Source organism: Limulus polyphemus, unplaced genomic scaffold (assembly GCF_000517525.1).
Source record: "Limulus polyphemus unplaced genomic scaffold, Limulus_polyphemus-2.1.2 Scaffold521, whole genome shotgun sequence".
NCBI lineage: Eukaryota > Metazoa > Arthropoda > Merostomata > Xiphosura > Limulidae > Limulus > Limulus polyphemus.
Window position 1 is genome coordinate 352,839 of NW_013666131.1, and position 16,867 is coordinate 369,705.

General features: G+C 31.6%; 1 protein-coding gene across 6 annotated transcripts in view; it reads left to right on the top strand.

Annotated features, from left to right (window-relative positions):
* The window catches only part of LOC106458840 (band 4.1-like protein 3), a 198,313-nt gene that overhangs the window by 137,444 nt on the left and 44,002 nt on the right, over window positions 1-16,867 (top strand). For all 6 annotated transcript variants that reach the window (XM_013918392.2, XM_022385187.1, XM_022385189.1 and 3 more), the window contains 2 exons: window positions 3,423-3,646; window positions 5,785-5,931. In XM_013918392.2, the coding sequence (XP_013773846.1) occupies window positions 3,423-3,646; window positions 5,785-5,931 (371 nt within the window). The remainder of the gene's footprint in view (window positions 1-3,422; window positions 3,647-5,784; window positions 5,932-16,867) is intronic.

Here is a 16,867-nt window from a genome sequence, read left to right on the forward strand (position 1 = left end):
AGTTTGGTACCAAACTTACTGACATAAATTCATAAAATAATAGTGCAATAAAATTTTGAATGCTAGTCAACAAACGGGATGACTAAGGAAAGGGTTAATGACATCACTGCTCTTTCTAATATTTATAAAATACAGCCTTATATAGTTATCTTACCTTTTAGTATAATGTAGTAATCACTGTATTTTGGCACTAATGTGTGTTTAATACGGTGTATAAATGGTGACCCATGTGGAAAGGGTTAATGACATCACTGCTCTTTCTGAGGAGGGAAGTATTATATCAGAATCTATAATTTTCGTATATTGAAAATGTATTTCCGATAGGTACATCCCTTCATGTGATAATAGTGCTCTCCTATTGGCGGAGAGATGACACATGATGATTTGCATGAGAGGCATGTTGGAATCAAAGATTCCAACATCAGGGGGACAGAAGGCTTGTGGCGTGCATTATAAAAAATGTTTGCATATTGATGGCAACACAAAACAGAAAATGCTAATCTTGTGAGAGGAGGTAAGTACCTATTGCAAATGTATTTTCAGTATAGGAAAATTATAACTTTGATATTATATGATAGTTTAAACACATCTGACTGTTTTGTTTTAATAATTTCTGGGGAAAAATTAGGTAGTCTTGACATCTTTAAAGTTGCACCTACTTATACGAAGTTAAATAATAGTTATTAATTTCTTAAAAAATGTGGGGTGCATCCTCTCTGGAACCCTATGTATACAACATTAACCCTATCGCAATGGGCTCCTGTATTTTACACGACCTTTTAACCACCATGTACCCACATAGCCTTAGTAGCTTTATGGTAGCAAAGACAGAGCAAGCAAGTTTAGTGGCAATGGGAATTGCACCCTTTTAGTAATTTTATGCTTAGAAATAAACATAATGGCAATATTTCAGTGTAATAATGTGAAATATTGGTTGTTTATTTTCATGGCAATAGATTTAATCAGCAATTTGGATTATTCAAAATCCTTAAGAATCAGAACACCTAATTTCAATTAGTTGCTTCTTTTTTTTGCAATGGATTTAATCATAGTTATGATTGATCAATTAAATGCTCAACTATAGCTTTCTCTCTCTCTTTATGTATATATATATTTCAGTGTTTGTGTATATTTAAAAAAAAAATCATTATTTTCTTTGCAGGTCTTTTGCTTTAAGGTGTCCCAAACTCAAGGGAAGCTTCTCAGTAGGAATTGGTTAGGAATAGCTATGTTTAATGGGTTTTTTGTAGCTCGTTACATCTACTCATAGTTATTGTTTAGTTTTTTCCTAGTGAGTCAGTGGTAAGTTTTCAAACTTCCATTACAAGTAATCTGGGGTAGGGCTATCTAAGATAGAAGGAGTGCTTCTAATCTATTGTGTAACTTTTTGCTTAAACAAATAATCAGCATCTGGGGTAGCAAGATAGGACTTTACAACTCACTCCTTGACTCCTTTTCCGGGTGACTTTTGGAGTGTTATTTCAGAATTTTATTTCCCCAAAAGGAGGCCAAATGCTGCTTAGAGGAGGCGCCTGTTTTAACCACTTGCACCACTATACAGTAGCGTGGTGTCTGTCAGTCAATCAATAGATACTAAAATGACATCACATAAAGGATGCTTAACATTGCAGTTTGTACTGTCCTGACGTCAGTAAAATGTGTGCATGCCATGAATCACAAGAAGAATTATGCTCTCTGTAAGCTACAACACAGCATGACATATGGAATTCAAAAGCAAGAAATAGATATATTTGTTACTCTTAATTTTGGTTTTATTTACTCTTGAAACAGAACACTTTCAGGGACCGTGTAGAAGTACATCTAGTCTATGAATGTTTTGCATGTCTTGTGTTCATTAGATTTTTCACTTTGATTTTCTATTCCTCTTTATTGTGCCACAAACATCAGGGTATTGGAGATTAGTCATAAATATTTTCAATCATTTTTTATCTTGATATTTTTCATTTCTAGTTGAAACTTATGTGAATATCATGACAGTTCCTTCACCATGGTTTTTGAATGAGAAATGGAGTTTCAAATGACTTACTTACATGTATTGTTTCCTACTTCATCTTTAACATGATTGTGTAATTTGTCCATTTCTAACCCTGCATTTTGGTCTGGATTAGGCACTCTATATTAATGTGTAGTCAGTTACTTCTACACACACTGTAGATAGATTGTTATCCATGTAAAGATTCTTTCTCAGTAGTTGCCTTGCTCTGATTTGTCCTCTCAGTTTGTGCTTACTCTATATCTTCTTCATCTGAGATGTATTTTCATATTCTCTTGAATTCTTCACCCTTCTCCTTCAGCTTTGCAATTCCACAAGTTTTGGATGCACATACTTTTCTATCTGAAAAATGCATCCTCTCTGATTTGGTAATGATGATTTCTCTTTAAGTGGCATTTCCCATGGATTGAAGGATCATTACTTTTAAGGTCTGTATTATTCTTGGATATCCCATTCTCATTTTCTTGTGTTTCAAGATCTGAGCTGTTCCTCATGCATATTGGTATTTCTGTCCTTATTACCCTACCTCTGTTTTTGTACTTGCAGACACTTTGACTGTGGTGACATCCATATCAATGTGCGAGGTGGGACTTTCTTATAGCACTTGCTTTCTGTATTATTGTTTTTTGTTTTTGTTCACATCATTCCTCTCTGAGCTGGTATTTTGTGGGTTGTGCCAGTGGTTCGATCATCTTCTCTTACAAACTGCAAAGCTGCACTCTAAGCCACATTCTGTTGGCAAAGAAGTTGTGTGTCTTTGTTGTTCATTGTTATTTTACTAGTCCTTTTGGAGATTTGATACTCTGTGCGAGTTCATTTAGGTCTTTAGATGCCCAGCTTCTCTTTGTATCTTTGCAACTTGTTCACTTGAGCTTCTATCCAGAATGTTTTATTTTGTTTCTGAAACTTTTGTCATTGCTGAGATTTGGGCTGCAAGAGATGATCACTACTGTTCAATTCTGTTTCTTCCTACTTTGGCAAGAATAGAATAATTTCATCAGTTGTTTATATCTTATGGCATTTTCAATCCATGGATCTTGCTCTCTCCACATTCATGAATTGATTTGTGCAACGGATACATATAGCTTTCAATTTCATAATGTTTACTCCCAAAAAATCATAAACTAATTCAATCAATGTTTTGGGGACATAAAAAAGAAATCTTTTTGTTTGATCGGAGCTTGTTAATTTAAGCCTGTGAGTTGACTTGCTTTTATGTCATATATTATCAAGTAGCTGAAAAGAATTAATACATTTTTAAAGAATGTATTTCAATGAATATTTATTGATTATGAACTGTGTTTAGTCAACTACAACTATTACAAATATACATTTTCTTTTGATAATCTTTCCTGTGAATGTGCTTAATAAGATTTCCTTTTCTTTTTCCTCTTTTTGTTACTCCAAGCACTTGGTAGCTATTCCAGGGACCATTCTTTCCCTGAAGGAAGACCAGAAGAAAGCAAAAGACACACTCTTGCAGGTCCTCTGACAAGAAGCCCAGGCAGTGATGGCAGGAGAGGAGAAAAATCCCAATCATCACCAGTGACACCAGACCAGAACAACAGGAAGAGACATCCCATGGAGAAAGAAAAAGAAATGGAAACCCTTGACAAAAAAAAAGATAGTTGGGTTAGTGCACTTCATGGCATAGAATAGAGAATATTTTTCTAATTTATGATTTAATCTTTAGCCTAACAGTGAATTTTTAATATCTAGTTTTTAGGAAAACATACATCATTTTGTACAGAAAATTTAAGGTGTGATATTTTTTGGGAAAAAAAAACTTCAAAGGTATAAATTACATTCAACCCATGGAAAAATTCTGAAATGTCCAAAAAAAACTATTTATTAAATTGTTTTAAGTCATAGAATTTGTTTCTAAAGGTGATATCAATGTATAGAAGTTACTTCTGCCAGAATATTTATTGTATAGAAATTGTTTTTGAAGGGGATATTATTTTTAATTGGTTTTGAGGTATTGTATATAAATTGTGTCTTAAGCTCTGTGTTTCCCAGACTATTTTTTTAAGGAAATTTTGTTTTATAGATGCTATATATAAGAATTTTGTTTTCATATAAACTGATTTTGAGATAATTTTATTACAATCAAGTTTTTTCTGGGGAGGTTTTATTGTAGAAAAGTTTTTTACTTTAATAATTTTCCTGTATGGTCTTTGAGTGTGAAATTTTGTGTTCATCAAAATTCAATATAAAACCACAAAGTCCAATTTTTAATGTAACTTTCTCTTGGATCATTTCGTTAACCCACAAAAGATTGAAGCATGGTAGTAACATAACAATCCTATCCAGACTGCAGAGCACCTCCCAGGTGTTTATAATGCACCTGCATATCAAATTTCAAAATATGAGTAGAAATAATACATTTGTCTCAACATATTTTAACTCAAAATGTTTTAAAATTGACATTTTGCCATCTTATAAGATTTATTTAATATAATTTCCAAAGAAAAAAAATTCAAATTGCAACTTCTGCACAATTCTAAGGTATCTTACTTGTAAAGAATGCACTTAATAAATATTTTTAGAATTTTTCTGCCTGTCTCAAACCATAGGTTTATATTTATTAAGATGCTATAATCTTTTGAGAATGTAACTATCCATGCCTTGATTTGTTCATAATTGTTCTTCTCTGTTTATGGTTTTATTATTACAGTCCTTGTTTCCATATTTTTATAATGTTACATCATGTGGTTTGAACAATTACTAATAAAGCACAGCTTTGAAAATAGCTACAGGTAATGTTTAAATATCATTCGATAGAACAAGTTATAAACTATTTACCTCAGTGTAGGGTAAATAAAGTGGTATGAGTAGTAATTTATGATATCTTTAAAAAATAACTAAATGGAGCTCATACAAAGATAAACAGAGTCTTATGGAAAGTTTAGAAAATTTAGGAGCAATCTACAGATTTGAGAATTATTTTATATGTTTTCGTGTTAAATTATATCTGTTTGAAAATTTTGGAAATTTTCTTCTGTGACAAGACATGAAGTAAAGTTATAGCTAATATATATGGAAGGCAATTTCAAAATACTCTTAATTACTCAAATCCTTTTTTATTGACTATTGTTGCTAGTTTATCATATGCAAATAAAATAGTAAAAGAACTTATTTTTTACTGAAAGTAAATTATGTTTTTTAGATACAAAGTGATTTTAGTCAGAAAATTTGTTAGTAATAAAGGGGATGTTGACACAATTATGAAAGTTCAAGTTCTAGGGCACCAATAAATCTGTTAATTTTTGTGGTGTTTTTTACAGTTCATAGCTGGATGTGTCAAACTCTTTAATCAATAAGATAAACTATGAAAAGAAATGTGTTAATATCAGTGAAGTTGAAACTTGACTATATATATATAAAAAGAAGTTTCTTATCAACAGTACAAAAAAATTGTTTTGCAACAGACTTTAAAAAGTCACATTAATAAAAAAATTATTAAGAAACTATGGAAAATACAGATCATATTATATGATTTTTCAAAACTGAAAATAGATGGTATTTACTAAGTTTGTATTAAGTTTCATGCAATTTTAAATATATCCACTGTGAGAATAAAGAACAAGGGGATATGAGTGTCACCCTTCCAGTCCTAAAAGAGTTAATTAAGCACAATCCAATCACAGTTATTTAATAGTATTAAATGTACTCATACTTTTATATATATTTCTTCTATAGTTGAATTCTTATTAGAATTATTTAAACAAAGAAAACCATGTAATCATAAAATTACTTTTCCTGTTCAGAAACCTGTTGGAGGTGTTGCTGTATTTCCACTAGTAAATAAACAGAAACTGGAACAACCCAGAGGTCACAAACAAGAAGAAGAAAATGTAAAAGAAACTGTGGACAAAAATGACACAAAACCAGTGGCTGAGAGACCTTATGATGAGGTTAGTTTAGTATTTCTTATAGATGTTGGATAAAACACTTTCCATTGCACGTACAGAATAGCTGGAAATAGGGTCACTGAGAGAAAGAGTTTGTGCAGTTAAAAAAAAGCATATAGTAAATGTCTTCAATATAATTAATTTGTAGTTTTAATTCAAGTTCATTTTTATGCACTTTTTATTTTTAAACTTATTTTCAAACATATTCAGCTCCTATTGCGTTGTAATTAACTTTGTGGTGAAAAACATCGTTTTTGTAACTTTCAAATAAGTTTTTATTAACTTATTGCTGGTCATATTATTATTGTATTAGTTTTGTCATATTAAATTGCATTATATGAGGTGATTAGTTTTCATTAGAGCTTTATAATTGCTCAAAATCCATGTTTAGAAAATACTGAACATTCTGCATTTTATTGAAAGAAAGTAAATTATTCAGTAAAATATGCACTATCTTTGTAGATATCTCAGTGTTACATGTGCTGTAAACATAAAGTGTCAAGAGCTTGTTTCTAATGTGTGTGTGTGTGTTTAAATACCCAAAATTGACATTTTGTAGGCATTTTTATAACATATAAGAGTAACATGTTGATTTTGTTAACACTATAACATTTTAGTCTGCCCTTTAGCTGATTTGTGATAATACTTGTAACAGTGCAAAATAATGGAAAAAATAACAAACGTTTAAAATATAAAGGTTGTTTAAAGTATAATTCAATTTAGTTATAATTCTTCAATTACTTTTTATTTAATTTTTGATTGTTTTGTATTAACGGTATGACTTAACATTGTGGAAAATTTCTGATGCTAAAAATTTTTAATTTTTATAAACTTTTTTCAATATTTCTGTAAAATGGAAACAATAAGTTCTGTTATGCCACAAGCTATCTGGGTATGATTCAGTTAGGGATAGTTAAATGTATTTGTAAGATTATTTTCAAGATATATGATCTTAATTCAACATCATTCTATCTTAGCTCCCACTGATCATTTTTACTTTCTAGATGCCTTAACCCTTTAGGTGCTTCCATATCTGTGTGGCAACTACATAATGCAGTTTAAATTTCTTGCTAGAAATGCAAATTGAGCACACAAAATCAATAGACAAAGCTTGATCTGCTCAGCTGATGATCTTAGCTGCCAATTCATATCCAACATGGTGTCTTGCTATTCATAACACCAGTAATATTTACAGTTGAAAACTGTTTAATTTTTTATGAGAAAATGGATCAGAAATGGCATCAAATTATTCCAGTGTTTTTATGCTTGAAGAGACAATTGAACTTGTGCAAGTTGATGATGATTCTGGCTCTGAACTTGAATTTTCAAATGATGATTTTGAACATAATATGACTGAATAAAAGTATGTGCCTAAAGGGTTAAGAGGTTATTGACACAGCAAAATATAATAGATTAGCACACTAGGAGGTATTGAACAGTTTTATATGGACTTCTCCTGTCGTCTATCAAGGTTTGGAGATAATATTTCAGACTTTGTATTGATGGTACATTTGAAATTTGGTCACACAATCAGGAACCTCTCACGACACACAAACTCCTGAAATGCCAACATTCTGTTCACTTCACAAATAGAAGAGAAACAACAACTACCATTTAAAGTAATAGTACATCACCATTATTACCACCTTTCGACCAAAGTTTGTGGGAAACCCACCTGCACCTTCCTGTACCTACAAAACAGGATCAACTATTCACAGCAAATAAATTGTGGGATCACCAGTAACTTTGAAAACAGAGCAAAATTGAGACTCAATAATTACATCAGAAACCTTGATTCATTCACCAAACCTTTGATATCCTAAGAATTAAGTGCTCAACAAACACCATTTTCTTCACATTTGTACATTGAAATCAGTTACAAACTTGAGAACCTGAAAATTAGTATTACAGCAATCTTCAAATCCAGCAAGATACTGAAGGACCTCACCACAGTCTACAATGCACCAATCATACAGCAGCAGTAAAGTATATATTCTAGAAACTGGAAGAACCATTAAACATAGATTAAAAAATACAAAGCTGCCATATTTGATAAAAAGTGGAAACTGGATTAACCCTCTCTATTCGGGGTTATTAACCAACCTTGTAATCATCACATAATCTTGAAACTATACATTCTATAACTGAATTTATCTTCACATTGGCAACCTTTTACTAACCATTACAAATCTGTTGTGTATAAAAAATCTGAATTTTTAATTAAATATTTTTACTAAAGCTTTATCTTTAAATTTACGAAATCTTTACTGGGTCAGTCCAAGTACAAGGTGATTTTTGTATTAAGAATAAGATACTATTTCTTCCTCTCTCTGATTTCATATTTCATTTGCACAACCTCTAGAACCTCCTAAATGAATACTAAATTTTTAACTTAAAAATTTATATCTTATTTGTTATTTCTTGTACCTTCACAAAAGGTACAAAAGCTTAATTATCAACATACCTGCCAACACTTATGACTTATATGTAATTGTTCTGATTTTTATTCATTTTAGACCTGTACAAACTGTTGTGTTATTTTACGATTTTGTGTGAAATTCTGGAATTATTTTACTGGCCTTTTTTTTTCTACTAATAATTTTCCGGAAACAATTCACCTTTTTACATCTTAATTTTACAAACTGTTGAAATAGTCTATTAAAAAGGCATGTAAGTAATAAGCATCTAGGGTGTACTGATCATTTTTTGAGAGGAATATGGCAGAAAAATCTTGTTCTGCTTCTTTCCCAATGGCTCCAACAACGAAAAGTTTATATAGCAAGCAGAAGCTTGGGCAAGAGTATTCAAATGTGTTCAAGGATATTGTATCATCCTTAAAGGGTACAATTTATGCAAGATGTACAGTTTGTATTTCTGATTTCTCCATTGCTCATGGAGGTGAAAATGACATCAAAAAACATCAACGCTACTCAACACCAGCAAAATTACTTGAGGGCATCTGGAATTAATAAACTAGACTCATTTTTTGGACAACCCGATACCAAATCAGAAAATGATGTGATCAAAGTGGAATGTTTAATCACCTTTTTTTTTCTTTTTCTGATACAAACAGAAATAATATGAAACTTAATTATCAACATACCTGCCAACACTTATGACTTAGATGTAATTGTTCTGATTTTTATTCATTTTAGACCTGTACGAACTGTTGTGTTATTTTACGATTTTGTGTGAAATTCTGGAATTATTTTAGTAGCCTTTTTTTTTTCTACTAATAATTTTCCGGAAACAATTCACCTTTTTACATCTTAATTTTACAAACTGCCAACACTTATTCATTACTACAATCTCTTATAATTAGTATGTCCAAAAACAGTTTAATTTAAATGGTTTTCTAACCAAGATATTTAAGTTTTAAAAAAAACAATTAAATGCTATGGGTATCAACTCGCATGCCAACATGCACCTACTCAAATCCTCTAACAACAAGGAAAAAGTAGTGAATGCATTACTTTCTAATCCCAATTTAATTGAAAAATCAACTGGCAAGAATATTTTTTGGTGGTGGTGGTGGTTTCAAACCATGCTTAAAAAATTCTTAAAAAATGCTTCTGGATTGTGGATTCAAAAATCGCCATAAGATACAGATGCTCTAAAAACAAAACCTCTGTAATAGTTGGGGAAATAGCCAGCAGTGCAACTGAGAAAATTGTGAGTAACATTAAAACTAGGGCTTTCAACTTGTTCACTGATGGCAGTAATGATGTTGACAGTAAACCTATTGTTATGACATACTTTGATGACAACAAGGAAAAGGTAGTGAATGCATTACTTTCTAATCCCAATTTAATTGAAAAATCAACTGGCAAGAATATTGCAGGACACCATCAAGAATAACTAGCCTCAAAGTCATTAAAGTGGAAAAATTGTGTATATTGAGGCAGTATGTCAGTGTGTTTTCTGGGAAGGAATCTGGATCTTCTATGGATGGTTCCTTTAAGAAAGTAGCAGACAAAATTGCAAAGGCAAGTGAGAAAGTATTGGACACACTTGACACCAAATCATCAAGAAACACATTTGTGAGAAGAAAGGATTTATGAGTTACTTATATCAAGGAGATGTGTTGTATATGCATTATTTCTGAACAATTGTATTCAAATCTTTGACTAGTATAATTTGAAACTATAATCTGAGGACCCTTTCATCCATTACTTGCAGAGAGTCCTGTTTGCTTTATTTAAGGATTTGTTAAGCAGACTTGTGACACCACATGCAATTTCGATTTGTTCAAATATTTTGGATATGAATTTCAAAGACAAAAACTTCAGTTAAAAAATGAGAACTTGACAATTAGTTATGAAGTTGAGCCTTTCCTTACAAAGCTTGACAAAGGAAGCCAGCTCTCTTTCTATGAAAATGGAAGAAATTACTATGAAACTGCATTGCAATACATGAAGCCCAAGTTCCCACTTCAGGACACAACTTTGAAACATGCAGAAGTAACAGACATATCTGCCAGAAAAAGTTGTTCTTTGGAATCAGTAGAGTACTTTTTTGTACATTCACATTTGTTACATTCACTGTAAGGATGCACCTTGGGCCAGTACAATGGATTGTTTTCAGCAGCATTTTCTCACCTATTAATCCATTGACTGGTGTAGATCTCAGTAAGCCAGCAGACAAGTCTTAGTATAGTAGTGGAAAAATGAAAGATGAGCTGGACAACTTTAAATATGATAAACTCTCAGAAGTAATGAAGTCTATCCTTGTAATATCACACAGCAGTGCAGGTTGTGAGAGGGTTTTTTCACTTGTTTGCAAAAAACAGGACAGACTTTTGGGATCAATATCAAACTCCATCTTAGAATTAGTGCTGAGAAGGAAGGTGGAAAATGGCACAAAAACCATATTTCTCCCAAGAAGTTACAGATGATTTCTTAAAGAAAGCCAATAGTGATACTTACAGGGCTCTTAATTAGTAGCAACACTATTTACATTTTTTGCTTGTTCCAGTAAGGATTACTATTTTTCAAAATTTAATGTTGGCAAGTCTGCATACAGTGATAAGAAATTTTAAAAATTATGAAATAAAAGGAACAATATCTTTTTCTTCTTTGAATGAATTATTTGTTAGCATATCATCAATTTCATTATCTTCAGAATTTCAGGTTTTTACCTTTTTATAGTTCTGTGGTCTGGATTTTACAACATTTGTTGTTGTTTTTTCATGCCTAAAGAGCAACACAACACATCACATACACTTACATACATGCACATGTAACTTTGGACTCATGTATTCATAGTTACCTAAGCCTAATATTTTTTTTCTTCAAGTCTTCAAATATACATTTTAAAACATAAATGATACATGAGTCACTAATATAGTATGTCCAAAAACAGTTTAATTTAAATGGTTTTCTAACTAAGGTATTTAAGTTAAAAAAACAAAAAAAACATTAAATGCTATGGGTATCAACTCGCATGCCAACATGCACCTACTCAAATCCTCTATTAGTATAACATTGTTGATGCTAATTTCAAAAGGACCATTGAAGGCTTCAAGTTTAAAATAAACTCTTTCTGGTGGTTATAAAGATGTATGTCAAATAAGAACATGTAATTCTTCAAACTTTCTTAAAATTTAAGTATAGATGAGCAGTGCTTCTGTCATGGGTCATGAAAAATTTATTCATTTCTCACTACAGGGAGATGTTAGCACACTGAACCTGTATGTTGATTCTAGGAATGGTTTATAGATTGCATCTAGGATAAGTCAGGCAATGTACATATTAAACATATACAAATTAAAAGAAGATAATTTAAAATGCAGACATGTCTTGTGACACACAGAAATGAAGATTGAGAATGTTTTAAATTTTTTTTTTTACTATTAATACATTATAACTTAGATAATTTAAAATTTGAATTATAAACTACACACTGATGCTAATTTTATTATGACAAGCACAGAAGAACTAGGCCCATATTGAGAGGATTAACACTCTTGCTACAGGCATGTCAAAGTGTGCATGTCACAACTCTTTAGAGAATTACATTCAAATTTTAATTAAACTACTTTATTATCATTATGTATGAATAAACATGACATCAAAATGTAGTTAATAAATAAAATTTTAATATTATATATGTTTTAAGTTCTGATTTATATAAGGAAATATTTTTTAAAAAATCCTCAAACTCCCATAATGTGATAATTATGACATTTGTTCTCTAGATTTATTTACCAACCCTCCAAGAATTATGTACTTTAACATAAGTTACTCATTATAATATGGATATTACTCAGGCAAAGTATAATTTTATAGCCTTCAATTTTATTTGTCTATGGAGCCATAAACTAGAAAATCAGACCCACTTGCCACACCCACCTGTCACATCCCATCTCACAAATTGCCAATATTTCTCTCTGACATTTTACACTGTAATATTTAGAATCAATAGAAAGTCAATGTTTAATCTATCAAATGACGTATTGTATTATGCTGTTCTCTGTACAGGATATTGTCTATTTCTTCATTCAATTTCAAATTTATGATCATGGGAATCATGTCAATATGATTAATTGAATTCTTAAAGGCTTTTAGAGCATAGTTAGAAAGCCAGAAAAATTATGATAGTTATAGGATATTATTGTTCTGTGTTCTTAGGTGCAGTATTTAATTAATTAAATTATTTAGTGTAGTTCTACCATAAGTATAAAAAAGTAGGCTTAAGTTTCATTGACAGTCAACAGCAAAACGAAAGACAGGTTAGTACCATATTTCTTGTTTTTGATGTGTATTCCTTATTCATTATTATAAAAGTACTTAAAATGTAAAAATTGTAAACTTATTAGGTTAGATTAGGTAATATAATGAAAAATAATAATAATTATTCAGAAGATACGCCCACAAGCAGCTTTTGTGTTACATAATTCGATACAATAACGTGAGCTACACGTTTGCAGTGTGATGTACAACTTCTGTGGTGGGATTATTAATTAGACATAAGTCAAAAGATAATAAAACAATAAAATTTAAGTAGAAATAGATGTATAATGTTAAAGAGTCTTGAGCTACTTAAGATAAACAACTGTAGTTTCCTGTTAAAATTTGCAATAATTCTAGAAAGAAAAAATGGTAACTGAGGTAAATGAGGTTATGAGGTCAGTCCAATTGACCAAATGCATATAGAGTTAGGGTGGAGAAAATAAAATAAAATTAAAAGTTTGATTGAAAAGAAACATGTGATATTTATTTAAGAGGATTTAGAGATTGTGTAAATGAAACTTGACAATTTTCAGGTGAAGAAAAATATTTTTAATCTTAACATGAAAATCATTGTGCACCAGAGCAGTCGAGACTTTTACACCATATATTCACAGAGAATGTTTTTGTAAAAATAAATAATTAAAAAATCTGATTATTTGTGTACAAAAGACTTGTAATTTTTACTGAAAGCTTGCAAAATGTTGTGAAGATACACAAAACATAGTAAAAGTAATAGTATAGAAACTATGATGGTTACTTTAGGGTCAAGAACTTGGTCAAATCAGCTGAGCCTGTAACAACAGAGTTAAGGTAACACACTTAAGCTAGTCAGAACTCATCAGTATTGTAACTCCTTTTCAGGGCTACTCTATTGCAGTTTTTGACTTGTATACTTGGAAAAATTGGGATTGAACCAACATTCTTACAAACAATTACGTATCATCTTTATAATTTGATAAATTGTTTAGGCAGACCATGTAAGATGAAATTTTGTTGACTGGACAGCAACTACCTGTTGTAGAAACACTAGTATAGAAGATGATGTTTCAAAAGTTGTTCACCTTTCATCTGAAGACCAATGGCAGAAGACTTTGAAAACATCATCTTTGTTATGTAGCTTTCTCTTAGGACTATGCTACTGTCCAGATATATAGAACTCTTCTTAATTAACTCATTAGAGTTATTTAAGAACTCACCCCATAGTCCAAAACATCTCTAAAGCTAGACAGAAGGCAGGAGCTATCCATGTGAAACTATTCTACTTGTCAACATACTGCCTAAAACGTTTTTAAAAGAAGAATGTTAGATATACTGATGACAGTAAAAAAAATATCTTAAGTTCCTAGGAAGCATGCTTTCAGAGTTTGCCTCCATTAGCTTAGATTGTTAGATTTTATGACACAAACTTTGTTTTAGGTACATTTTAAAGCTTGGCTAGGAAAAACTTCACATAAGAGATTTACGTAGCTTTTGATTACTTGTTTAAAAGTCACATTTGACTTATTGGTGTGAGTGAAATAGGAAAAGCAAGTATCATTACTCATGAAGGCAGCAGAACAAGAATCGTACCACCTAGGGGTAACATACAAATACACTTAAACTCGTAAAAACACCAAGAACAAGGATCATAACTTGTAGATGTTGTTAAAAAAGTATCTTCACTCATCGAGGAAAAAGAATGAGCATCCTAACATTTAGAAGCAATAGAACAAGTATCTTAATGCCTAGAAGCAAAATTCAAGTATCATCACTCAAAGAGGCAACAGAACAAGTATTCTAACTCGTAAAGGAAACATTACAAGTGTTCTAACTTGTATAACGACAGAATAAATATCCTGACTCATAAAAGCAAGGGAACAAGTATCCCAACTCATGGAGGCAACTGAAGGAGCTAACTTGTAAATGTAACAGCACAAGTATCCTAATTTGTGGAAACAACAGCAAAGTATTCTAATTCATAGAGGTAATTGGATAAGCAATCAGACTTGTATACCATAATTTTCCAAATATAATACACTCCCAAATATAATATGCACTCTAATTTTAGTGAACAAAGAGTCAAGTTTGCCTTATCACCATAAATAATATGTACCTAGGCTTTTACAATACCGCGGGTCAAAATAATGCTTTGATGATAAGACTGGTTGTGTAGCATGTGATGCAGAGGTCCCTCATGGAAAAGTCATGTGGTGGTTCTCGATGCTTTCTGGTGTCATAGAATGACATGTATGTATCAAGGATATCCTGGATGAGAATTGCATGAATCTTATCATTATTCCCGGAGGCATGACAGGCCAGTTGTAAGTGATGGACATCAGCTGCAACTGACTGTTTAAACAGCAAGTGTGCCAAAAGTTGAATGAATGACTCTACTCTGGAAGAAATTTATTCACACCATCAGGTAACCATAAAAAAACGACCTATTATTCATTGCCCAATGGATCAAAAAAACCTGGAATGCCATTGATCCGGCCCTGATTCAGCATGGGTTTCAAAAATGATACCTCACAAGTGATATGGACATTTCAAAAAACGAAATTCTCTAGGATGTCCACTCTGTTGCAGTAGATAACAAAGATGAAGATGATATTCGTGGTGATGCCCTTTGCAGTGACAATGATACTGTAGAAAAATTGTCCTAACTATTTGAGGACAGTGATTAAGACTCAGAATTTGAAGGTTTCACTGAAACTGATTTGTAGTTTTGAATATCAAACATAATGTAGTGATAACTAGTTTTGTATTTCCAAACATTTCTATGTGTGTATGTAAATAAATCTTAAAAATCACAAGACTTAGCTTCTTGATCATTTTATACCAAAACTCATGTTTAAAGGTACTGAAAATGAAAGAAAATGTGAGACAATTCTCATTTATGCCTTAGAAACTGAGGAAATTAATAAACATGTCATCAAAAAGCAACATCCCTAGTAAGTATGCAGAAAAGATGATCTGGACTGGCTGTAGAAAAATATAATGGTTTGATTTGTTACTATATATTATATGCACCTTAACACCTAGATAAATTTTTAGTAAAAAAATATGAATTGTATTTGGAAAATTATGGAAGGCAACATCGCATATGTTCTAACTCATAAAGGTGACAAGATAAGTGTCCTGACTTGTACCGGCAACAGAGCAAATAATGATAACTTCACTAATTGTTGCTCAAGTTATTCAGAAAATATAGAACATAATTTAATGAGCTGCTACATAAAAAGAAAAAATAATTTTATTACTCCTTTTCAAACAGGGGCCTGGCATGGTCTGTAGTGAGGGAGCTAGCTATTGAAAATGTGCATTTTTCCGGTGATTCCTAGTTCTTGTCAGTAAAGGAATGTACCAGACAGTATGAGTAACTATGAAGGAAGTAAAAAGGCAGATATTTATTATAAGCTTACTGTTTTGTTTTTCATGGGTAATTAAAGGACTAAAACTTGAAATAGTGCAGTTACTGCTATAAAATGTCGCTTTAAGTAACATTCAGTACAAGAAGTTTTAACAAGTAATCTCTTGTCTCAATAGCAGAAAATTTAACTATTTTGGTAGAATATGGGGTATCCCACCAGATCCAAACATCTGGAAGCCTAAGAGTGAGGATCATGGCTGTGTTCAGCATGATCCAAGGATCATTTTGCCATGTTTTTATTCTGTGATGTGAGTAGTTGTTAAGATGTTTTATCATACCAGTATGGACCACCCATATGCTATGGTCACACTATTTTGCCATTATTTTAGTACTCCTGTCTCCTCTTTTCCTTGTAATATTTTTGCACTTCACTATGAAAAATCTTTTTATTCTCTGTTCCTTACCTGATCTTGAATCATTCTCCTCCTCTGCATTGTTCAGAGTTACACCACGCAATTCATCTTTGCTCTCTTCCTCATTTGAGGGCATATCGTTGTACATCTATAAGTATACCATTCTTGTATACAGACCTTTTTTCTTCTTTTTTTTCATTTGGCAGCACCTCCTTTGCCAAAGCTTCTTTGACCTCTTACAGCTAACTTTTTGAGCAATTGATGTACCATAATGATCACATCCACATCTGCTACACTTGTAACACCTTGAACATTTTACTACTTTACATTCGCAGCTAATCTTTGAATCAAGCCTGATTTTCATCTTGACAAGAACAAACATTCAGAAATTTTGGCTTGTTGTCTCAGTACTTCCTCAAAGGTTTCACAGAAATTTCAGAAATTGT